Source organism: Macrobrachium rosenbergii, chromosome 10 (assembly GCF_040412425.1).
Source record: "Macrobrachium rosenbergii isolate ZJJX-2024 chromosome 10, ASM4041242v1, whole genome shotgun sequence".
Lineage (NCBI taxonomy): Eukaryota > Metazoa > Arthropoda > Malacostraca > Decapoda > Palaemonidae > Macrobrachium > Macrobrachium rosenbergii.
In genome coordinates, this window is record NC_089750.1 from 63,840,179 (window position 1) to 63,865,345 (window position 25,167).

The 25,167-nt window shown below is 36.8% G+C and overlaps 2 protein-coding genes across 27 annotated transcripts in view; both read right to left on the reverse strand.

Annotated features, from left to right (window-relative positions):
- Window positions 1-17,103, reverse strand: part of LOC136842702 (monocarboxylate transporter 14-like) — a 215,425-nt gene extending 198,322 nt beyond the window's left edge. For 2 of the 17 annotated variants that reach the window (XM_067110383.1, XM_067110373.1), the window contains exon 1: window positions 7,604-7,828. The gene's annotated coding sequence lies outside the window, so the exon portion shown is untranslated. The other 15 variants (XM_067110377.1, XM_067110374.1, XM_067110384.1 and 12 more) reach the window with 15 other exon arrangements.
- A 6,435-nt stretch (window positions 17,104-23,538) lies between these two features.
- LOC136842708 (uncharacterized) overlaps window positions 23,539-25,167 on the reverse strand; it is a 45,465-nt gene continuing 43,836 nt past the window's right edge. For all 10 annotated transcript variants that reach the window (XM_067110412.1, XM_067110405.1, XM_067110410.1 and 7 more), the window contains one exon: window positions 23,539-24,125. In XM_067110412.1, the coding sequence (XP_066966513.1) occupies window positions 23,952-24,125 (174 nt within the window). In that variant the 3' untranslated portion in view covers window positions 23,539-23,951. The remainder of the gene's footprint in view (window positions 24,126-25,167) is intronic.

Here is a 25,167-nt window from a genome sequence, read left to right on the forward strand (position 1 = left end):
ATTTAAGATTTGTGAACTTTAGGAAAAGTGCGATGTTCTAGAACGCCAGAACAATCAATAAGGCTAAGAGCAGGATGACGAATGGAATTCTTCGAACCCATTAACTGGAACAAACTGGCTACGAAAACGTGTATATTTCACGAGATCGCATGCTCCACCTGGAAATACCTTCTGACATATCACGAAACAGCATTGGTAATAATTTAGATGTGCCATCATGTTGTACAGTAGCATTCAAGAGTTGAGAAGATGTAGAAAATACTTTCGTTATACAGCGCAAAAGGCATTCCCTGTTATCTTTCCGTTAGATTGAACGACCTAGGCTTACCTACGCTTCGCAGGCACGAAGCTTCTAAGGTAACCTTTCAGGCTTACTAGAGCGTCAATGTTAATTTCGAAAATTATCAACTTTTCTAGATAACTTCCATTAAAGGAAAGTTTCCGCATATGTCGCATCAACTGAATATCATCTCGTACAATTCGTGGACTAGTGAAAATATTCGAAACTACAGTAATATCTTTAATTTTTCACCATAGAAAACATAGGCCTAATCAGTTTGCTTACTAGCTAAAATTTTCCAAGACTATGACCTCGCACTTATTAGTGGGTCTTCTAAGACCTCAGAATTGAAAGCATCACCAACATGACTTCAGCAACTTATTGTGTGTTGGACTATATTCCTAGCAAACTGCAATATAAAAAAGGTCTTTCAGTTTAGTCAAAACATGAAGAAATGTTGAATATAGCAGACAATTTAATTGTCTTGGCAGTATTTCATCAGGAATAGTTTAATTTTGATAAAATTGTCCAGCTAGGGGGGCAAGGTAGTTCTCAGTGTAGAGTGCATAAGACCACCAAAGTCTGTTGAGACAACTCCAAATTATGTAACCTTTCGCTGAGACATTTTAACACTACAACAAAAGTGAGACTATGATGCCTAAAGCCCACTACCGCAAGGTAGATTGGCCTATATAAGATTCGTTGATGCGTCCTTGTACATTAACTAAAATGAGGAAGAACACAAATGTAGGGAAGAACAAAACCAAATCTTAACGTAATTGACTCAAAGGAAATAAAGGAGAGTAGTCAGACTAGAAATGGGAGCATAGCTGGTCTGTGCGAAATCACTGGTGAAGCCTCCAGCATATAGTCGGTGAAGAGACTCTGGACCTGACCCACTGGCTCTGCATGGCCTTTGAATTCACTAAAAGATGACCCTTGCAGCGTACAAAGGGAAAGTAAGCCAAAGAGGCGTACAAAGGGAAAGTAAGCCAAAGAGGACAAGAAATCCAAACTCCTTGATTATCCAAGAAGTCAAGGTCCTTCTCATGAAGGCTAAACCTTCTTGGCTACTTGCCAAAAAGGAAAATAAATACATGTAGGGTTGGACAACACGGTTAATGGCCAAGTGCTGAAAAAATGGAGAGCAACCATTTACTGAATAAACCAGCAAACAATTATGCAACAGATACAGAATCTAGTTGTAAACTGTAAGCTAACAAGAGTTACAGAAGCTCAGTGGGAAGTGATGAAATTTGTACTCAAATGTTGTTAGACCCGTCAAAGAAAATGTAATGAACAAGGACTACCATTAAGAGCTTTAACTTGTGTAATATGGAGGTTAAGGATTTGCTGAACAAATTAAGTAAGGGAAGATGCTAAGCAACACCGTGAGCAGTTAGGATTTGGACGAGAAACCACAACGAAAGCCATACATACTGGGAGTATGAGCAAGGGGCTAGTACCCTCATCTCAAAAACCATTGTTCACTAATTGTTGGGCAGCTTTTTCTAGCTCCCTACAGTGCTGGCTCAACTTCTACAACGTCAGAGGGCACAGTGGAATTTAATGTCGATGGTAAACTCCACGTAATGGGTGGGGCATTCATTGGCATCATTAAGGCAGTGCCCATACTTGGTGGCCTTAACACAGAATAGAATAGAATAGATAGAATAGAGAATTTAGCCAAAGGCCAATCACTGGGACCCATGAGGTCATTCAGCGCTGAAACGGAAATTGACAGTAAAAAGGTTGGAAATGAGTAACAGGAGGGAAACCTCGCAGTTGCACTATGAAACAATTGTTAGGAGAGGGTGGAAAGTAAGTTGGAAGAAAGAGAATATGAACAGAGGTACAGCAAAAGGACTGAAAGGGAATGCAGCTAGGGGCCGAAGGGACGCTACAAAGTACCTTAAGTAATACCTACAGTGCACCGCATGCGGTGCACTGATGGCACTAAACCCCTACGGGGACCGTTACATATACGTTGCCATTATATATACTGAGGAAGACATCTAGGAAGGAAGGCTGGTCATTTTCACTCCTTTCAATACAGAAATGAAGACTAGACCTGGCATCAAATGAAACAAAGAATGTCACTTTGATGAAGGAAGAGGAAATGTGGTTGATTCGGATAGGTATCCGAGACCAAGTGTAACAGATACCAGTAGGATCACAGGAGAGGTGGATCACAAAATTTAGAAATCAAGAAAAGAAGTATCGTGAATGAAATGGGCTGGGAAAGAGCCTTGGACAGCGTCTATTGCCTATAGGAGGAGCAAAGGTGGGAATGTATGAAGAGAACACTGAGCCAACTCTCCTCTATGGAAGTGAAGTGAGGATGTTTGATGTGATTGAAAAAAAAAAGATTGAAGCTGTTGAGAATTACATGTGAAACAAACTGAACTGGCAGGATGGGAAAGTGGAGAAATGTAGTGGTAAAAAGGATAATGTAGGCGAAAGAATAGATCACAATGATTTGAGATGGTTTGTTTGGCCATGTGGAAAGAATGGAGGACGACAACTTGGTTAAAAATGAAAATCCATAAGTGTTAATAGGGAAGAGATGCGGAAGATCTAGAATACGCTGTGCAGATGGTGTGAGAGTTACTGTAAAAGAAATGCCTCAATATTCAGGAGGGTAAGGCCCACTGTAGAGTTAATGCTACCTTGTCCTAGCTGCGGAGGTAGAATACAATTCTACGTAAGTCCGAGGACGCTCTGGTTTCTTCAGAAGCTAAAATTACTGTCGAATTCTGAAAATTTAAAGACATAAACTTATGTGTATTACTGAACTATACCTTTTTTCATGGGGAAGAGACTTGGTGTATGACCTAACGTACAAAACTGACTCCTTCTGGGTTAGGACCCATTCCGTTCCATTTTCCCTTCCTTTTCTTGTTTCCACTAGGCCTTTACTAGATAGGGTATTTGGCCGTCCATCCCATCGACCTCTTTGTAAAATGAGGAAAGAAAATCCCAAAATTTTCACTACATACACTTTACGTTGACTGGGTAATGAGTTCCTTTGTCTGGCAAAAAAAAAAGTCATTTTCCAATATATCTCTTACGTTGACCTTTGCTCTTGAAAAGCAAAGAAGATTCGAGTAATGGTCGCTTGACATTTGGGAAATTTCGAGATTAAATTGCATACATATACCTTATTCATAACGTCGTCAATCAAACAATACATTTGTGTGTACGAGAATATCGAATGTAAAATGTTGTCACATTGCAATACAACAGCTCTTACGTCTCTTCAGCTTTAATCATTTACATAAAATCCATTAACGACAAGATAGCACTCCGATAACGCTCCCCCAAAACAAAAACAAAAATTCTGGATCCGAATCAAACCTATCTCAAAAATTAATCTAATCATCTTTGGCCCTACCCTAAAAAAAAGTGTCAATCAAATCCATCAGTGAATTTTTGGCATATCTTGTGGAGACGTAGATACCTGGCAAACACATTTAATACATTTTCATCCATTTATTAATTTATATTTTTTTTAATAAACGAGATCTCTTATGTCTGTATTTCCTTTTACCTCCTCTTACTTCTTCCTAATGAACACCATATTCTTTGGAAGCTTGAATTTCAAGTCGATGGTCCTGTAGGATTGTTCCATATGAATAGGTTCATCTTCTGAATAATAATAATAATAATAATAATAATAATAATAATAATAATAATAATAATAATAATAATAATAATAATAATAATAATAATCCATCCAACACCTCTATATACCTACCTATATTCAAGCTTATTTTGAAGGCCCTCATACCAGCCACTATAGGCCAAGGTAATTAAACATGATTCTTCAAAAAGAAGAGCAAACAAATCTGAATGGATTCAGTTTACTGAGCTAATCAATAAGAGGGCGCGAGCATTCTGGAGCAGTCTTCCTACTAATTAAAACTTGAGGCAGGTTTCGAAAACAGAGGAAGAGCATTAAAAAATCAAGACTTTTATGTAACAGACCCTCTACACTTGACGATGGTGAGGCTCTCATAAATATTATTATTAATATCAATATTATTATTATTATTATTATTATTATTATTATTATTATTATTATTATTATTATTATTATTATTATTATTATTGCTGTTTAGAAGATGGACCCTATTCATATGGAACAAGCCCAACACAGGGGCCATTGACTTGAAATTCAAGCTTCCAAAGAATAGGGTGTTCATTTGAGGGAAGTAAGAGACGGAAATGGGAAATACAGAAAGAGGAGAGTAGTTATTAGAAATGGAAAAATAAATGAACGAATTAATAAACACAGACAAAAATGTAAATAAATTATTAAAATAGATGGAGAATTTCTTTAGGGTAGTCATGCAATGCATCTTTGCTCGAACTTTTGAGGTTCCAATTGCACAACATCCTCGGGGAGACTTCCACAGTCCAACGGTGTGAGGACTATAGGACCTGTGGAACTTAGAAATTCGACAGCGAGGCACACTTACTGCGTACTGGTCCTGCTGTTCAGCAAATCTGGTCGCCCTCGGCAGGAAAAGAGGATAACAAGAAGTGACCTACACAAACAGGCTAATTAAGGGACCTGCACATGCAGGCTAATTAACTAACTTAATAATTGAATTGACAGTTTCATTAACTTAATAACTGAACTAACAGTTTCATTAACTTAATAACTGAATTAACAGTTTCATTAAGCCTCGATAAATTCATTTTATACCTGACTGAATGTGGCTTCCGAGTAGTCAAGTAAACTTGCTACAAATATCCGGAAATGTTTTATTGTGGATAAAATAAAACATATGACTGTTAATCCAGGACTGGGTTTCCCAACCTAGATTCACAAGATCGTGTTTATTTTAATGGATACTTCACTCTGTGCAGTACAGTATGCACCACTGACACTGATCAGGGTGTTTTCCACCGCTGTCAATTTATTACAATTCTAAATAACTTATCACCAATGTGTTATCAGCTATAACAGATTTTCCAATTTATAACCAGTGCAGATTAAGGGGTGTTCGGGCACAGACTGATAGGCGAGATGGGAAGGGGGAGGGAGGTGGGAGAGGTTACTGGGTTCGAAAAGGGTGTGAGGTTCTGATCTAAAAATTGTCTTCTCTCATTCTGGGAATTTTGAAAGTAGAAAATATATAATATGTGTCCATCACGTATTGTACATGTATTTCATATATCAATGCAGAAAGGCGAAAGAATGAAACAGAATGGAATATAGAATTTAGGCCAAAAGCCAAGCGCTGGGACCTATGAGGTCATTCAGCGCTGAAAAGGATAGTGAGAGTAGAAAGATTTTAAGAAATATACTATGAAAACAATTGTTAAGAGAGGGTAGAAAGCAAGATGTAAGAAAGAGAATATGAACGGAGGTACATTAAAAGGAATGAAAGGGGTTGCAGCTAAGGGCCGAAGGGACGCTGCAAAGAACCTTAAGTGCGGCCTACAGTGCACCGCGTGAGGTGAACTGACGGCACTATCCCCCCTACGAGGGGTGGGGGGAGGCAAAAGGAACAACTTCAACTTGCTTTGAGAACTGAATACGATGTACACGCGCAAGAAGTTTGATTTCACAAGCCATGATCTTCGATGATAATAGTATTAACAACAATAATAAAACCTTGCATAATTTCATATGGAACGTCATAATGGCCACTAACTTGTCAGCAACCTTCCAAAAAATGAATAAATTCATATGAAACGAAAGAAACGTTCAGAGGTACATCTGTATGTAAGTATGTAAGTATGTGTATATATATACATAGATATACATATACATTTTATATATACATATATATATATACATACGTATATATATACCGTACATATATATATGTAAATTCTCAACAAATTTCTCGGGATGAGGTTGCTATCAATACTTTTCCACGACCACAGCTAACGCAGGCATCAATTCACAGCTGAGTCGACTGAGGGCCGCATGCCGTGATCGGACTGCAGATCTTAACAAAACGACCCCGGCATATATATATATATATATATATATATATATATATATATATATATATATATATATATATATATATATATATATATATATGAAATGTACCATGAATCCTGCAAATGTGAGTCCAGTCTGCAAAGCGTTCCAATAACTATACTAAAAAACAAAGGTAAAAGCAAGCCAAACAAAACAAAATATAAAAAATGAAGCAAAGAAAATTATATTATATTCTTAGCAATCGATATAGATATTCAGGTAATTGAAAAATTCGTGACAGATTCAGAGGAAAGCGTCTCTAGTCTGCCATCGGAGGGTGACACCTGGGTGGGGCCATTAATAATAATAATAATAATAATAATAATAATAATACTGTGTGGGCGAATAACAATAATAGTGATGAATCAAGTCATCCCTAGAGAGAGAGAGAGAGAGAGAGAGAGAGAGAGAGAGAGAGAGAGAGAGAGAGAGAGAGAGAGAGAGAGAGAGAATCTGTTACATCGATCGATGATGTAAAATACAAAAAACTTCCCCAGGTGCGGAAAAGTCCTCATTTAAAATAGAAGTAAAAGTAATGTGATATAATGGGGATAAAATATGGTTGTTTCTTAAGGAAACTAAACGACCGAAATCGTAAGAAACGTTCAATCGGAAGTAACGTTTATTAATTCCACGCAACGGTTAGGAGGGAAGTATTTGAAAAATTTCCTGTCCATTTTAGTTCACTGGAGCTCTTTCACTCTCTATCACACACACAAACACAGACATAATGTGTGTGTGTGTGTATATATATATATATATATATATATATATATATATATATATATATATATATATATATATATATATATATATATATATATATATATATATATATATATATATATATATATATATATATATATTATGTTTCCATACCATTAGCTGTTGAACATCATGACATGCACTTCGAATTCACATAACCAGAAAAAACACCGTCTGGAAGCATGCAAGTTCAAGCAATTTAAATCACTTTAGAGCGCTTTTGCAAACGCACATACACAAGCACCGTAAGCTTGAAACAAAGAAACAACGACGAATGCTCACAGTCCACAACGAACACGATGCAATAAACTGAATCCAAAAGACTGTCTCGTGGCGCCAAGTTGAAACACTTAGGGAGGAAGAGTCACTGTAGTCAACAAGTACCTTGGAAAATCTGCCAATACTGGTCGAGCCTTTTTTTCTCATAATATTGATTCAACATTCAACCTTGGGGAGGGGGGGAGGGAGTAGGGAAGGAGAGAATGGAAGGGAGAGCACAGGAATCGATCGTAACTGGGGGAAGAATAATATGGCGGGGAATCTTGCCACCTCACCTCCCATGGTCCCAGGCACGTGTTCCAATGACGTCACCCTTCTACACCGCCTCTTTTACATCCAAAATAGTCATGACTGCTACATTTTCGCACTTTCTCAAGTAAAACAAAACACTATAAGGATACGTGAGCAAGGCTTAAGCACGCAGACGTGTCACTGTTTATAAACTGGTCGCTTTGCTCTTGCTGCGAGAACTAGTCCAGAGGTTTATGCTTATCCATTACATAATCGTCACCGGGAGAGGAAACACTTCGGGTTTGACGATAAAAGTCAAGATTACCTGTTCTTCTGTTTCTATTTCTTTCATTTTGGATCATAAACCTTGCGAATATTAACTGTACTTTATTTTTTATAAATAAGTTCAATTATCGTCACATTACTTTTCGAACGTATATATGAGAAAAGATTGTCTTCCGTTACTAATACTATGCTGATGTGCTCTAACTTTAAGGCGGTGGTCACACAGCATGTTCTCGGGCATCTCTTAGTAGCTTGCCGCCAAACTTTGGACCAAGTAGCACATGTAATTGTTCATATTTGTGTGCAATCGAAGCTGCGTATGTTCGCTGATGACAAGCAAGCAAGAACTTGAAATAGCTTAATTTTCTGTCACCAGTTTAGGCTTAGTTCTAGTCAAGCGATTTCATGTCAGTAAATCAGTCAGTTATTGGTTGCTTGGTCTAAACTTTGGCGGAAAAATGCTCAAAGATACCCAAAAAAGTATTCGTGTGAAGTCTAAAGTGACTGACCTATAAAATAACTATTACTTCTAGACAAGATTAATAAGGTCGCACTGTGACTAAGAGTAGGCCTAATTTCAGTAGAAGTCAAAAGTGGAATTCTTATATTATCTAATCAATTACTTGACATACATATCATGTGCTTTTAACTGAATAATTAATTACGGACTATATGACGTTAAATAATCCTTAAGCAATCAATCAGTTATTTACACAGTATAAGTATTAATGTATATGATATTACTTCATACACAAACTGCATTTTGAGTGCAGTCATACAGTTGACTCAAAAGTATTCAATATTTAAGAGATAGCCGGCCGTATGCCAGCAAAGGCTTTTGCTTTACGAGCAGCCTTGTTGTTTGATTTACCGAGCTTTGTCTCTGCACGGGCTCTTGCTTCTAGATTAAGTCGAATGGGTCTACGATTTTCATCATGAAATAAACAAAGGGAGAACGCACCTGAAAAATCACCTGTTTTTACACAGTGTCTTTCTCTGACCTTTTGAAACCGGTTGTCACTCGATGATACGACTCAGAATCTAGTTCGGTGATCTGAACTTGACATTTTAAAGGGGAAGGGGGTCCTGAGGTAGGATGAAAGAGAGAGAGAGAGAAAGCAGGATTAAGTATTCGTATCCAAGTCAGCTGTTCTCTTGGATTCGGTTAATTTTTTACCGAAACTTGGGAGTGTAATGTCATTACCATTATTGTTATTACTGAATCCATATACACACACATAATATATATATATATATATATATATATATATATATATATATATATATATATATATATATATAATACATATATGCGTGTGTTTGTGCATATGTGTTTGTGTGTGTACGCGCGCACTCTTTTAGTACAGAGCACAACAGGAAATCGTCAAACTTTTCTCTTGCTGTCCCATTCCCTTTTTTTTTTTTTTTTTTTTTTTTTTTTTGCTAATACTGCTGAACTGCATATCACAAACTGGAGTCTTCTGACGAAAAAACATGCACAGCAAAAGATATATATAATTCCTGAAGCTTACATCTAAGATACAGGACAGATAATCCCACCCTTTCCATTGAAGCCAAAGCTGCCATTTAATTAAAAACCTTAACATCAATACTGCTAAAATATACGAAGAAAAAATACCCCCGAAAACTGTTTTTCGTCCCTATGACAAACCCACTTGAACCAGCAGCTAGATACAAGCGCCTCGATCCATCCTCTAAGCCTGGCAACGCTGTCTGGGCTCGCATCACCCTTAACAGAATGAGGCAGAGATGCTTTACCAGTTTACTTAAAAGAACTCTCCACTTACAAGACACTGAAGGAGGGACGTAGTCTGAAATCCATCGCGGTACACCGCCAGAGAAGATAGCTGGAACGAACGCTACGGTCACCGAGATGACACAAAGCCAGACGAATTCGAACCTCTTTAACGGCCGCTACGGCACAGCGCACCAGCAGAGGATGCCACTGCCTCCTCCTACTCCTCCGCCCACTCCACCTCGAGCAGACACGCGCAGACGCCCCACGAGAATATGGGCTCTTCCTAATTCGAGGCTGCCGGCGGGAAGTTAGCAAGGCCGGCGTGCTTTGATTGGTGGTATAATTTCACGTTCATATTCCGGATAACTCGAACTCGTCAAAATAAAGCTAAACGTCTATGTCTAGACTCATAAACTTCTCCATTAGATAGGCCTAAGCTCGTACCTTGTTTCTTACGTCAAACCAGGAGTAAATAAACGAGAATTACGACTTGGTAATAATCAAACACCTCTGCAAGCGCGCTCTGCTCTGACGAGGGGAATTTTCATGATTCATATTCGTACGAAGTTAATCAAATAGGAATAATCATTATATAAAGATTCATCGATTCTCTCTTCCATGAGAAATGGCGTAAATAAGAAAGGATTCGCTTTCTGTTGTGAAAGTGTATGTAGAATCAGTAATACTGTTTTCAATATTCATCAAATATATTCAGGCAGTATTAACTTTACGATATCTATTAGTAATAACTAGTATTCATTTAGACTTAGTACTGTCGTTTTTTATATTTATTTCAATTATATACTCGAAGACACCAGCAACACACTACACAGAGCATAATAAACACGGAAATGCAACACGAAGCAATAAAATAGACTTTTTCATCACGTGTTCTCATAAAGAGTAGGTCAACTGTAACAATTCCGGGTTACAAGACCTGGTTTCAGCAGGATCTGTCAGCACACCCGAGATTGATTTCTTTTCCACCCTGTCTGCGACGTCCCAAAGCGCCGGAGATTATCTTCGAACGTAGGGAGATGTCACAAGCATATTTTCCCACCTTTTTTTTATTAGCATATTGCAGACAAAGTTGCCAATCTTGATAGCAAAACTATAATAATCTGATTCGTTCTAGTACTACGTGCTCATAAAGGAGGTAGCATGACGTAATTTGCATTTATATGCGCCACAAAAAGTATTTTATTTGTTAGCAGATGTAACGTTAGGCTAAAAGACCAGAGAATACTTACTCCTGTAATGTGCTTTAAATTACGGTATCTGGGAACGTGGGTGCCATTTGATGAGGCGCCTGGAAACGGGAGAACTGACCTCATTTCATTTACCCTAGGAACCTCTCATGAATTATAAATTAACCTCATTTTTGAGAGATTTGTCTTGAATAAACTTTGCAGCATTTTTTCCTCTCACCCTTTTTCTCTCCGTGGGAAATTAATATTCTCATTCCACTTGTTTTTATGTGTTTTGTGACACGTGGATTATACAAGCTCTCTCTCTCTCTCTCTCTCTCTCTCTCTCTCTCTCTCTCTCTCTCTCTTCATACATGGGTAATTCTTAACTGTGACTTTCCCAGATTTATGAAAACTGAATTTAGTGAAATATCTCTCTCTCTCTCTTCTTATATGGGAAATTCTTAACTTCGTGATTTTTTCCAGATTTATGACAACTGAATTAAGTAAAATCTCTCTCTCTCTCTCTCTCTCTCTCTCTCTCTCTCTCTCTCTCTCTCTCTCTCTCTCTCTCTCTCTCTCTCTCTCAAAATAAAAAAAATTTTAAATTTGTAAGAAATCGATTCTCGAAATTCTCTAGGGGAAATTATCAAAACTTTTCTTTTTTGACATTGGATTATGAGAAGCTTCACACCCCATGCCAAACCAGACCCTTAAAACACACACCAAGGAAAACAGGACTAATATTTCTAATAGTCAAATCTGGTATGAAGGAGACAATTATACCAAATCTGGTATGAAGAACACAATTATACCAAATCTGGTATGAAGGACACAATTATACCAAATCTGGTATGAAGGACACAATTATACTAAATCTGGTAAGAAGGACACAATTATACCAAATCTGGTATGAAGGACACAATTATACCAAATCTGGTATGAAGGAGAAAATTACTGTACAGTATACCAAACCTGGTATGAAGGAGATGATTGCATCCAATATGATATTAAGAGACAATTAGACCAAATCTGATATGAAGACGATTAGGCCAAATCTGGTATGAAGGAGATGATTAGACCAAATCTGGTATGGAGATAATTAGACCAAATCTGGTATGGAGACAATTAGACCAAATGTGGTACAGTATGAAGGAGACAATTAGATCAAATCTGGTATAACGATTTGGTCCAATCGGGCATGAAGGAGACAATTAGACCAAATCTGGTATGAAGACGATTTGGCCAAATCTGGTATGAAGGAGACAATTAGACAAAATCAGTTACAAATCATACAACATGCCTTACCTTACTTTCTGTTGCAATGATTAAACATTTAATACGTATGGAGGAGGAGGATAATGAACGGGGCTGGTGCAAGTAGCTATGGGTCGTTATGAGATCCAGAGACTAATGGATTGGTTTAGCAGGTGTCGAGAGCCTTCAGCTCTTCGTGAAAACCTGGGAATGTAGAGACAGTTCCTATCAGACAGGACTGGAGAGAGATTAGTTTCGTGCTTTTCCTTATTAACTGCCATGTCTAATGCATTCAAACTTTGTCTTCGTCTCTTCCTATCTATCTTTCACAAATTATCAAACATCTTCAAAGTAACTCTCTCTCTCTCTTTACGCATGGGAGAAACCTTTAACTTCGTGATTTTTTCCAGATTTATGACAACTGAATTTAGTGAAATCTCTCTCTCTCTCTCTCTCAATATAATTAAACTAACTTGCTGAATTTGTAAGAAATCGATTCTCAAAACCCTATCCAGGAAATTATCAAAACTTTTCTTTTGTGACAACAGATGTTGAGAAACTACACAACCCATGCCACACCAGACCCTTAAAACACACACCAAGGAAAACTGTACTAATATTCTAAGTCAAATCTGGTATGAAGGAGCAATTAGACCAAATCTGGTATGAAGGAGATGATTAGACAAAATCTGGTATGAAGGAGCAATTAAACCAAACCTGGTACGAAGGAGATGATTAGACAAAATCTGGTATGAAGGAGATGATTAGACAAAATCTGGTATGAAGAAGCAATTAGACCAAATCTGGTATGAAGAAGCAATTAGACCAAATCTGGTATGAAGAAGATGATTAGACCAAATCTGGTATGGAGACGACTAGACCAAATCGGTTACAAGTCATGCAACACTGAAGGAACGAATGCTTTACCTTAATTTCTGTTGTAACAAGTAAACATATAACACATATGAAGGAGGAGGATAATAAGACGGGGTTGGTGCATGCTTCTATGGGTCATTATGAGGTCCAAAAACTAATGGAGTGGTTTAGCAGGCGTCACGAACCTTCAAGCAGCAGGTGGTCTGGTCATGTGGAAAGACTAATGGTTCCTTGTCAGCTCTCAGTGGATGCCTGGGAATGTAGAGAAAATTCCTATTAGATGGGGCTAGAGAGAGGTTAGTTTCGTGTTTTTCCTTATGAATTGCCAAATTTATAATGCACTGAAACTTTATCCTCATCTCTTCCTACAGTATACCTTTCACAAATTATCAAACATCAAATTAACTTGTTCTCTCTCTCTCTCTCTCTCTCTCTCTCTCTCTCTCTCTCTCTCTATATATATATATATATATATATATATATATATATATATATATATATATATATATATATATATATATATATATATATATATATAATTTTAAAAGCACCTATCTTCAAAATACCTTTCACAAGTTATCAAACATCAAATTAACTTGTTTTCTCTCTCTCTCTCTCTCTCTCTCTCTCTCTCTCCATATATAATTTTAAAAGCACCTATCTTCAAAACAGTACAAGTTTCTTCAACCTCATACTTTCTATTTAAAAAATTTTCCCGTACCATTTTTCTTAAAAATAAATTATTAGTCTATCATCATGCATACTCAAAGGGAACCATATTCAAAATGGTCCAGTTCTCTTCAAAGTAGTTTTTTTTTCATTGTATACTTCGGTCTTTTCAAAATAGATCAGTCTCTCTTTGAAGATTAAAGTTATGTCTCATTGAGGGATAATTAATCATTAACTAATTATCACTTCATATGAGTTAATAAAACACACACCTTAATATATTGCCAAATAGTACTCTTGTTTCTTATGAGAAAAATTAATGTATTTTAAAATGACCATGCAAATAAAAAACTGCTAATTATATATATATAAACACTTGAGTGCTGCAAGGCCTTTTGACTCTTTTGCCCTTTACTCAGAGTCTGCTAAGTAAAGGACGAAAGAGTCGAAAGGCCTCGCAACACTCCAGTGTTTCCCTTTCCTTCGTGGATTTTATCTTTATTTATATATTCATCACGTTCCATATTTTCGTGATTCAGTTATACATACATACATACATATGTGTGTGTGTGTGTGTGTGTGTGTGTGTGTGTGTGTGTGTTGAGTACATATTTATGCATTTGTGTTTTGGGTCATTTTACAACCAACTTGTACCACAGTGTAATAAAGTGATACTACAGTATCTGGTTATAGTTTCCCTAGCAAGTTCTGCACCCCTTGGTGGAGAAAAAACCTCTTAAATAACAGATATCATCATTCAACTGACGCCAATGGCAATAGCCTCTGCTTTTGAGTGAGGTCAGGAAATAAAACAGCAGCAGTCTCTCTCTCTTCACTCTGCATGGAGATGAAATCAATGAATAGCAGATCTAAGAAAAAACAAAATGAATATATGGAGGCATATATGTTTATGAAGAGAAAGGCTTATTGGTGTGGCACACAGTGAAGCCAAATGAAAAGGTATACAGTTCAGGATGGAGGATAATAGAGAACAAGTGAATTTGGTATGGCTTAAAAATGCAGACAAGGGAGGATAGTTGTCTTGTGGCAGGAAGACAAATGAGTTATTACATGGACTGTATGCTACATATAACCTATGTGAAAAAATTTATAGTACTAGTTGTACATGGCCCAGAAATGGAAAAGGGAAAATAAAAAGTGTGTTTGAGTCAGTGTTTGGCTGAGGTAATTAAACTACAAAGGTAGACAACAGAGAAAGAGACGGTTCAGCTGGTAGGTTTGCTGTGAGTGGCAATAGAATTTTATGGAAATGTATTCTCAAAGGAGTTTGAATGTTGAGAATACTGTAAACATACGTGTACTGGACCAATACAGATTTATCACACTACCTTCCACATACAAATTAATATTATTAGTCATTACTATAAGCATAACAGTGATTATCCAAAGACAGAACAAATAATTTAGCACATTCTGTTAGCATGTACTGAGTAATCTAAGTCCAAACTTTACACAGGACAGTGTCTAATAATATAAAGATAGACTTTGTGGTAACTGAAGTAACCAGTAAAAAAAATAAGAGAATAAACAGAAGAAGCAGGACTAAAATAATTAAAGGGTAGATTTAACTACATAAGCAGTGTTCAGAATGTGGCTGTGAATGTCAGAGATTGATCCTGATAACAAAAACGGTACGTGTTGCTTACAGAATTAAAGTGGATAAAGAATGGATTAAGTTGACAACTAAAGTGAAAGAAGCTCAATTTGAAGAGAATTTGAAAAGTTAGGGGATAGGGTCATTATGACAGCAGGTAGTCCTTGCAGGTTATACTGTAGGTGCATTGGGTAGAGGAACATACAAAGTGCACAGTGGAAATAAGGAAATGATGTTTCATGAAGATGAAAAAAGGTGATTGTTTGAAATGCAGTTCTTGGTCTAAAGAGAAGGCAGTAAAGAGCTAAAGTCACAGAGGAAGTCAAAGTGGGAGCTGAGGAATGTAAAGAGCTATAGAAGAAGTCAAAGTGGGAACTGAGCAGTGTAAAGAGCTAAGAATGTAAAGAGCTATAGAGGGGGTCAAAGTGGGAGCTGAGGAATGTAAAGAGCTGTAGAGGAAGTCAAAGTGGGAGCTGAGGAGTGTAAAGAGCTATAGAGGAAGTCAAAGTGGGAGCTGAGGAGTGTAAAGAGCTATAGGGGAAGTCAAAGTGGGAGCTGAGGAGTGTAAAGAGCTATAGGGGAAGTCAAAGTGGGATCTGAGGAGTGTAAAGAGCTATAGAGGAAGTCAAAGTGGGAGCTGAGGAATTTGAAGAGCTATAGAGGAAATCAAAGTGGGAGCTGAGGAGTGTAAAGAGCTATAGAGGAAGTCAAAGTGGGAGTTGAGGAGTGTAAAGAGCTACAGAGGAAGTCAAAGTGGGAGCTGAGGAATGGAAAGATCTAAAGTCAAAGAGGAAGTCAAAGTGGGAGCTGAGGAACGGAAAGATCTATAAAGGAAGTCAAAGTGGGAGCTGAGGAATGTAAAGATCTAAACTCAAAGAGGAAATCAAAGTGGGAGCTGAGGAATGGAAAAATCTAAAGTCAAAGAGGAAGCCAAAGTGGGAGCTGAGGAATGGAAAGATGTAAAGTCAAAAAGGAAGTCAAAGTGGGAGCTGAGGAATGGAAAGATCTATAAAGGAAGTCAAAGTGGGAGCTTAGGAATGTAAAGAGCTTAGAGGAAGTCAAAGTGGCAGCTCAGGAATGTAAAGAGCTATAGAGGACTTCAAAGTGGGAGCTGAGGAATGTAAAGAGCTACAGAGGAAGTCAAAGTGACAGCTGAGGAATGTAAAGAGCTGAAGTCAAAGAAGCCAAATTGGGAGCTGATGAAATGTTTAGTGAATATGAGGAAGAAGTTTTGTGATGCTACTTGTTCTGTGAGCTGTAACACTAAGATGTCAATGAGTAAATGGATAGTTGAATAAAAGCTGAAAAGAAAATGATGCTGTATTAAGAGAATAGACTCCTGTATTGATAGAGTAAATATTCTGAAGTAGTGTTGAATGAAGCTGATAAACGCAGAAGTGAATGATTTAAGATTTAAAGGGGTTTAAAGTAAACATGAATGATGGGTGTGAGCGTAACTGTTGAAGATGTATCAGGACAATTAAAAAGCACAAGTGTTACAGCATCATGTTGTGTGACTGTAACTGAATAGACCACAAAGTGTGTATCAGTAAAGGGAATGCCAAAGAAATAAAAAGAGATGAAGATAGATGTGACTAAGAATTATAGTCTATGGGCACAGCATTCCTTAGTATATCTTGGAATGTTTAGGAAAGGGTTTAATTAAGAAATGAAAGGGAAAACAGATGGATTCATAAAGAATGTTTGTAGTTAATACAAGGAAGACAGTGTCAGTATAGAGCAAGTTACATAACAATAGTTTAATTAATTTGAGAGCAAAGGTACAAGCAAATGTGGATCTAGATACCTTTTAAAGAGCTGATAAGGGGATCCAGCCTGGATGGTGCTGATGATTTAGGGTGTACAGTACACCGCTGTTTGTCAAGACCAATTACCAGTTTCTGTAATAACAGCAAAGTTTTTCTAAGAATTAGCATAAGGAGAGTTATTGGTTTGGTTTAAAAGTTGTCTAATATAAGGGTATATTGAGTCTCTATGACTGTTTTATAATTCCAGTCAAGCAATGGGAGAAGTTGGGGAAATAACAGTTGCTGTGGAGTGAAATATGGAAAGGCTGGTGTTTGCATTTGATACACAGCATTAATAGTAGAGAAAGGTGAAACCTCGTTTTTTATTTTCAGTCTTGGTGTAACATCGGATATAATCCCCATATCAAGTGTGTTCTCTTACCTACTCTCATCCCTTTCCTTAATGACTTTTCATCTACACCCTTTCTATTGATGCTTTTGCTGATTCTTCACTCTTCTATGTTTTTTCCTTCTTGTTTCAGTCACTATGGTTTGTGACCTGAAACTGATCTATGTTCATCTACTAACTTTGTCTCCAATACTTTCATCTAAATGAATTTTTACAATCTGAAGCTTACTAATTTGTACCATTCCAGCTTATTTCTATCACTTCACTCATCCAGTTATCATGTTAACTCTGATGAAAATGAATTACAACCTGAAACTTCAGTTGATTACTGGGTAAATAGATTATTTCAAAACTTTCTTGGAGGGTTACATTTTTCAAAATAATAAACCTCTCTCTAAAAAATTATCTTGTTTTGTTGTTACTGGTTCTTTTCTTTTAGAGCTTTAAACCGATTTTATCCAAAAATTTTTAAAACATTTCTATCATATTTGAAGTCTTTCTTCCCTTAATGTCTTTCTCAAAATGAGAGTAAAAGTCCAATGGTCAACTCAGTGACCCAAATCTTACTTGTATCTCCTCACAGGAAGGAAGTCTCACAATCTCTTTCCCATGAGGGTTATTCAGATAGTTCTGAGCTTTGCCGAGAGAGGAGAGTAGTGACTACAATTTCTGGGTGTGACTGCATACACACTACTGACACTGATATTGCAGGTGAAGCCCTGTGAATGCCATTAAGTGCAAACAAAGTCCCAAATTGAACATAAAATCAAGCAGTACAATAATCTTTTGACAAAAGAGAGCATGAATAACATAAAAGTCCATGAATACATAACCAATACAGGCTGTTGAATTCATGTGGACCAGGGACAGCACAAATGACCCTGGGTAGGGTCGTCCACAAAACACCAACCTTCTACAAAGCAAATGGATGCCATTCCTTAAATGGTTTTGGACATCAAACATCTGACTGGGACACTTAAGACATTAAAAAGAGGAAGTTGGAGTGTTGAACACCACAATGGAGGAAGGAAGCAGGAGTGCAGGTTAAGTATAAGGCTAAAGAATGGGTGCAACCAGGGGATGAATGGATGCTGCCAACAATCTTTAGCAATGCCTTACAGTGCACCACATGAGGTGCACTGACAGCACTATCCCCTAATGGGGCCCACAAATATTGACCACAGAAAAGAAACTTACCAGAAAGGAAACTGTCAGGAGACTTCTGACTCTTCTGACTAATCCTGGCAATTTCTAGAAAAGACTAATAGCTCATGATGAGTCATGGGTTCACCCCTTTGAGCTTGAATAAAATATTTAAGAAAAGCATATAAAATCACAGTTCTCCATCTCCAAAATTTCAAACAACAGACATCTTCCCACATAATACACATGGCTGAGGCAACCAACTATGGCTATGAATTGTTGCCTCATTCCTATTACTCCAAGCCCTGGCATTTTTTGTCTACCATTTTACTGCGATCAAACCCCACCTGTGGGGTCAATATTTTGGGGGTAATAATGAAGTCGTCCAAATTGTGCAATTGTATTTGGAGACTGGCAATGCAACCTACTTCTGCAACTGGATAGCAATGCTTAAACATTGGAGAACCAAATGTATTTGCAGTTAGGGGATACTTTGTTGAAAAGAACACGAAAACTGTCTCTTTCCTGTTACACTTTCTGGATGAGGGTTGGAACTTTTTGAATGACCATCCCATAAAAACTGCTCATATTTTGATCAATGTTACTTGGAGAGTTCCACTCATCATAAGACCCTGTAACATCTACCATGTTTTTTCAGAGCTAGTTCCGAAGCTTTTCCATTCTACCTTCCTTTTTGTTTGTTTTCATTAGGGGAGGCTGTTAAACACACATAGCTTTATTGTAATCCATCAGGCCTAGGCAAAGCATCAGAATCAGCTAGCTCTCCATCCCATTGGCTATGATTACAATATAATCATCTCTGTCATCTCCAGGATATCATCTCATAAATCTCAAAGACAAGAAGAGCGGATGATTATAAAAAAATATTTAATCCTTATACAAGAACAGGGAACAAGAACGTCATTATGAAACACTGAATTATACAAGACACAGAAAAAGTTACCACATACTTAAGCAATGACACAACAGAATGAAAATAATAATACAAATTTTAGAAGCCTTACAAATTTATGGTAAGATTTAATGGATTAAGAGAGTTACTTCACATTCATACTGTTACCCCTGAATATTGGATGAGCACCTAAGTAGAAACTTTCACAGCAATTAATGCTTCATAAACCTACACAGAAAACTTATCTGCAGTGCATCAAACCTGCATACACAAACTGCCCACTAAATGGTCCAATGAACATAACATATACCAAACATAACTACATAGATTCCACTCAATTTACTTAAAAGTGGGTCTGCCACCACTTCTAAGAAAAATACATTAAAACATTTTTCTGGCAGTATCAAGCTTACTTTGACAGCACTGACTCCTTCCAATAAAAAGGTCACTTGATGAAGGCTTCGGATTACAACAATATATTTTCTTGACCTTTATGTAGGATGAATGAAGTCACCTACTGTATTACATTTAAAATTAAACAGATGATAAAGTACTCCTTGTGCATTATCATCATATTTATTTATTCATGTCATGTTGGGTTTTCACTTTACAGGGTTGCTAGTCCAACTCTTGATACATTCTCTCCAATAATAAGTAAAAAGCCACACTAACGTATATGAGCGACTATATTTTTCCAAAATACAAAAAAGGTTAAAAAAGGGAGCTTTCAACCATTTGCACAAGTCCTCTTCATCCAACTGAATAAAACCCGTGATTGTGACAATCTCACCCTTTACCATATACGACTCCATTTCTTGGAGCTCGCTCTGGGGGTAGTAACCCCAGCTTTACATTTAGCTTTTCTCTGGTATCTAGCAACGGAATTACCTAGAAATAAGTGCTGAATGGATTATTTCACCAGCTGACACGGGCCCCTCCCCAGAAATAGATTTTTCCTTTGTCAAAATCCTTTTTTTCTTAAAACGACAACTGACGAATTTTTTTGTAACAGTCCAGGAAACCATCGAACAATCTTTTGGCATAAATTAAGAAGTAGCAGTCATGTACAGTAATGGCTGTTTCCCCATATCTGTGAGCCAAACGTGATCTTCTTAATGTCTATCTCTCGATCGCACAGTGCTCGTCACTAGTGACTAGGTGATACGTGGGTGGTGAACAACTGTTGCCATCGGTGCCTTTTGTTTCTGTGACAACTGCCACTTCGACAACCTGTGCGTGGAGAGATGAGCACTTTCTGTTGGAATTCCCAATTGGTCAAAGTCTTAACTTAGGCCCTCCCTCCATATTTTCTGGGTCTTCCTTTGTGGCTGGTACCACAACTAGGCTGTACCTACCACTTCACTAACTATTGTAAATGGTCCTCCTCACCCCATCCATCCCAATCTATTTTCCAGCCTCTGCCATTTTTTCATTTGTGAAATGGTCTTTCTGGCAAACTCCATCAAGATGTCTCAGCTTTGGCACTCACAACTTCTTATACTCTTCATCCTTACGAGGGCCAATGTGCCAAATACGTAAAAGAGCACAGGTTTTACAGCATGTTGGGTCAAGAGACCTAAAAAATAAAGTAATTCCCTTTGGCAGTCTAAAGGCTACACAAAAGGGGATGGTTAAGTCCATCAGGGCTTGTAAAATAGGGAAAAGAACCATTTAGCCATGTACATTTTAGGCATAAATATGCCCAAACCAAATGTTTTCATGAATAGTAAACAAAACTACCACACACTACATGTGCGCGATACCAATGTCAAGGCATGTATCCAAGAGCCATTACAACTTCATAATTATTTTCTGAAAATTTAAGATTACTGTATAATTTTAATGTCAATGTCTGCATGTACTTTTGATGCAAGCTTTCTCATTATTTTCTTTAGCCATTCCTCAAAAACAATCAGTACAGACAAAACAACTGGAATCACAGAGAGAAAAATAAGTTGTAATTGAATTTTCATTCAGGTTGTTAAATCATACTCTGGACACTTCAATCTTTCTTTTTGTCATTTACTATACACATAAGCAAATGTGACTGCTCAGACTGTTTCTGACAGTGAAAAAGATGCATTAAACAGTCTACAAAATATCTTATGCAAATCAGCTACAAAAAAAGGCTATGCAATGCATATGAAGTTCAAAGAAGTGATAAAACTACTCATAAACTATTTCTGTTAATGGGGAATGATACAGTAAACAATATAAAAATTTCTAATATATAAATAATCTTATTCAAATCAGCCAGAAAAACAGCAGTCTAATGCATAAGAAGTTCACAAAAGTAATAAAACTGATTCATTTTAAAGAAAACTGTCATTTCTGTGAACTTTTTGTGATGATGGTGACCTTCAGGTAAGAACATTAACATCATACTTCTACATGACTGCAATCATGATACCTAAATATTAATGATTATAGTTTAATGTCACCACTGAATCAAGTCCTTCCTCAAGGGTATGAAAATTTGTAAAAAAAATTATATGTCATCAAGCAAAGGAGCTTACCAAATTCTGTGGCCATGTGCCCAGCGAGGGGTGTGAAGAATCCTCAGTAGAAAAACCTATAGTGCTGTAAGCTTAATGAAAATGACCATGGTTACGATAGGAACAATGATAGGAAGGAGGAAAATGGTGGAGATGCTAGCAAGAAGAAACTTACACAGGAACAAAAACAATCAATGGTTAATTTAAATTCTTTCAACCCTGGTAGAATGGGGGTAACACAAGACAAAATGGTCTTGGATGAAATGGTAGATGATACATGTTGGGCAAAGAAATTAATAAAACAAACTTCAGACTATTAGGAATACGTAACAAGTAGCTTCCTAAATGCAGCAGCCCTCAGCCTATGAACAGACAAGAACAAAAGTCTGATTGAATTATGCTGTGCTATGTTTAACATGTATCACATCCCATATGAAAACTTGTTGAACCAAGGCTTTGCTTTGAAAGCACAAGAGGTTTTCACAGCGAACATATGCCACTACAGGGAGCCTTTGTGATCTCTAATTGGTGTAAATCACCGATCAAATCAATATACCTGTATGACAAGGAACCAGAATTGCTAAAGACAAATTCATAAGCCACCTGCCAAACGTTAGACAAATGTTCAAGACAAGACAATAACCAAGCATGAGGCAGGCAATACAGGGCATTGGTAACAGAGAAAATACCTGTGGCAAGGTCAGAAGAAATACTAATACATAAGCAAAACACCAATAGTACCTACATCTGAACCATAACACACACACTGGATCATGCATGCTAGGTGTGCACGCATATGAGCCAAATACATGGTACAGGAATAAAAAAAGTTATATAGATAAGAGTATGAATAGACTATCACATATAAACAATACAAAAATAGGTACACAACATACTTGACAAAAGGATATGGTGAAGAAACACTGGATTACGAGTGCTGATGATCAGGATGGAGTCAACTTTTTTTATACAAAACTATAATTATTATGAACTTAGCAGATTTGCTTACTGTATGGTATCCAAGGGAAATTCTGTGACACCCAATTTTGGCAGGTCACCTACTGTATATTCCACTACTTATTACTGACCCAGTATAACAATCACTTAAAATTTCATATTCTCTATTCTAACTCCATTCCTCTTTGAAAATTAATAACTATTTCAAAGCATAATCAAGCTACAGGAAGAGTATGCTACTTGTATTTTATCAACTGTGACTACTGTATAAAGCAGTTAAACCTAACTACAGAACCAAAACCCAAACCTATCACTCACAAGGTTGTGTATTCCTTTTATTCCTGTTTTATTTATTTTTTTTTTTTACATATTTCTTGTCATGTAAAATTTCAATTTTCCTTCTGATAACTAATCAGTAATAACTTTCTAAATTTTTAACTTTTTCTGATAATCTACTATGTAACTTACCTAATGCTTACCTAACTAGGTAAGCTTTACAATGGAAGTAAAAGTTAACTGCTCAATACATTTTGTAAAAGATTTTTTTATATTTTAGGTATTCTCCACTACTTTGGCATGCAATAAACAATATGTCTCTTCCTCTATAAGCTGTTCTTTCATAAATTAACAGTGCAAAATAAAGATGTTAATATTCCATACAATAAAAATTGTTGTACATTTTATTATAAACTTAACACTAAGATACTGCAATGAAATTCAGCTATAGGAACTACTGTACATGACTATATTACTAAAACATTTCAGACTATGCAAATACTTTTATACATAATCTAAATACAATAAACTTTTCTATACAATCTACATACAACAAATTAAAAATATAACAAACAAAGTAAAGCACTTAAACACTCAATTATTATTAAGTAGCAGGATAGAACCTGAGAGGTCTTACTTTCCAAAGGACTACCAATTCAAGAAGAATTCTCTGAACGTCTCTGGAAAGCATATTTCAAAAGTCCCATTGAGCAATAAAAATTTATGTGGAAAACATCTATTATCAGTTGTTATTAGTTAACAAATCTACAAAATACCAAAATAACATGAATTTGAATATTATATTACCTAACCTTACTGTCAATTTCCCTGATCACATATTTCAATTTAGCTATTGTAGCTTCAATCCCCTCATGAAATACATCATGATGAGTAACAAAGCGAACAGCAGTTGCTGTCCAAGGCAACACCTTAATGGCTACCTCTTCACCTATCTCTCTGGATTCATCCTCACTCACCTGAAAAAAATTTGTACTTGTCAGCAAGCATTACTCATTACAATGATTAACTTAAAAACTAAAGCTCATGTTAGTAATTTAAACTAAAACTCATGTTAGTCTATTTAGAGAAAAATTAAAATAACTCATGTTGGCAAATTAAAATAAAAGCTAATCATAACAACTCTGTTCCCAGGCACAATTACAGTCTCTAGAAAAGCTTCCAATTTTGATCATATGAAATCAATAGCATTTTTGTTTGAAATTCTTTCTATCTAATGAAATTAAGCCTTTTGCTTCCATTCAATATCCTTAATAACAAAAAGGCTAAATATCTACCCATAGAAAGTTACAGTAGTAATATATCATTTGAATGTTTAATATCCAATTTTTTCATACAATCCCATTACTTATAGTATAGCTCAGTTCCTGTAACATGAAATCATCAACACATCAGTCTTGTGGAAGAAAGATCAACAGCAGCCAGCAGCCCTGCGCATGGCATATGGACCCCCAGGTCCCCAGTGAATTACAAGCTCACTTCTTGTGTAGTCTTGTCAGAGCTACAAGGGATCAGTGGGATCAAGAGTAGGTACTTCAATAAATAATGAGCTTATGAAAATATAAATATTTCTCATAAATTCATATATTTTTCACATGAAGAGCCTTGAGCTTCAGCTTGTGTCTTCATTAGTACAGATCCCTTTGGTGAATGTGAACACCTATATACATGAAAAGGGGGGGGGGTTCCCTTTCTACAGCTGGTAAGACAGAGCGGCAGCAATTGAGTATCTGCCTTTAAAATAACAGTGTCTGACAACCATATACTGTACCTTCTCAGCTGGTTCCTGTAATCTTCCTTCTCAAATTGGGTAGTATATATCAAAGAGGCAGATGTTGAGCATGCTGCAGTGGCACTGGTATCATCAGAAGAAGCACCAGGTAACACAGGACACACACTCAGTAGTGCAATCATAACACTGTGTGAAGAGAGAAGTTCCTTAATCACTGCTGGAACATCAGCCAGTGAAAAGGTACTGCTGAAAGCCTGGAAACCTCTACT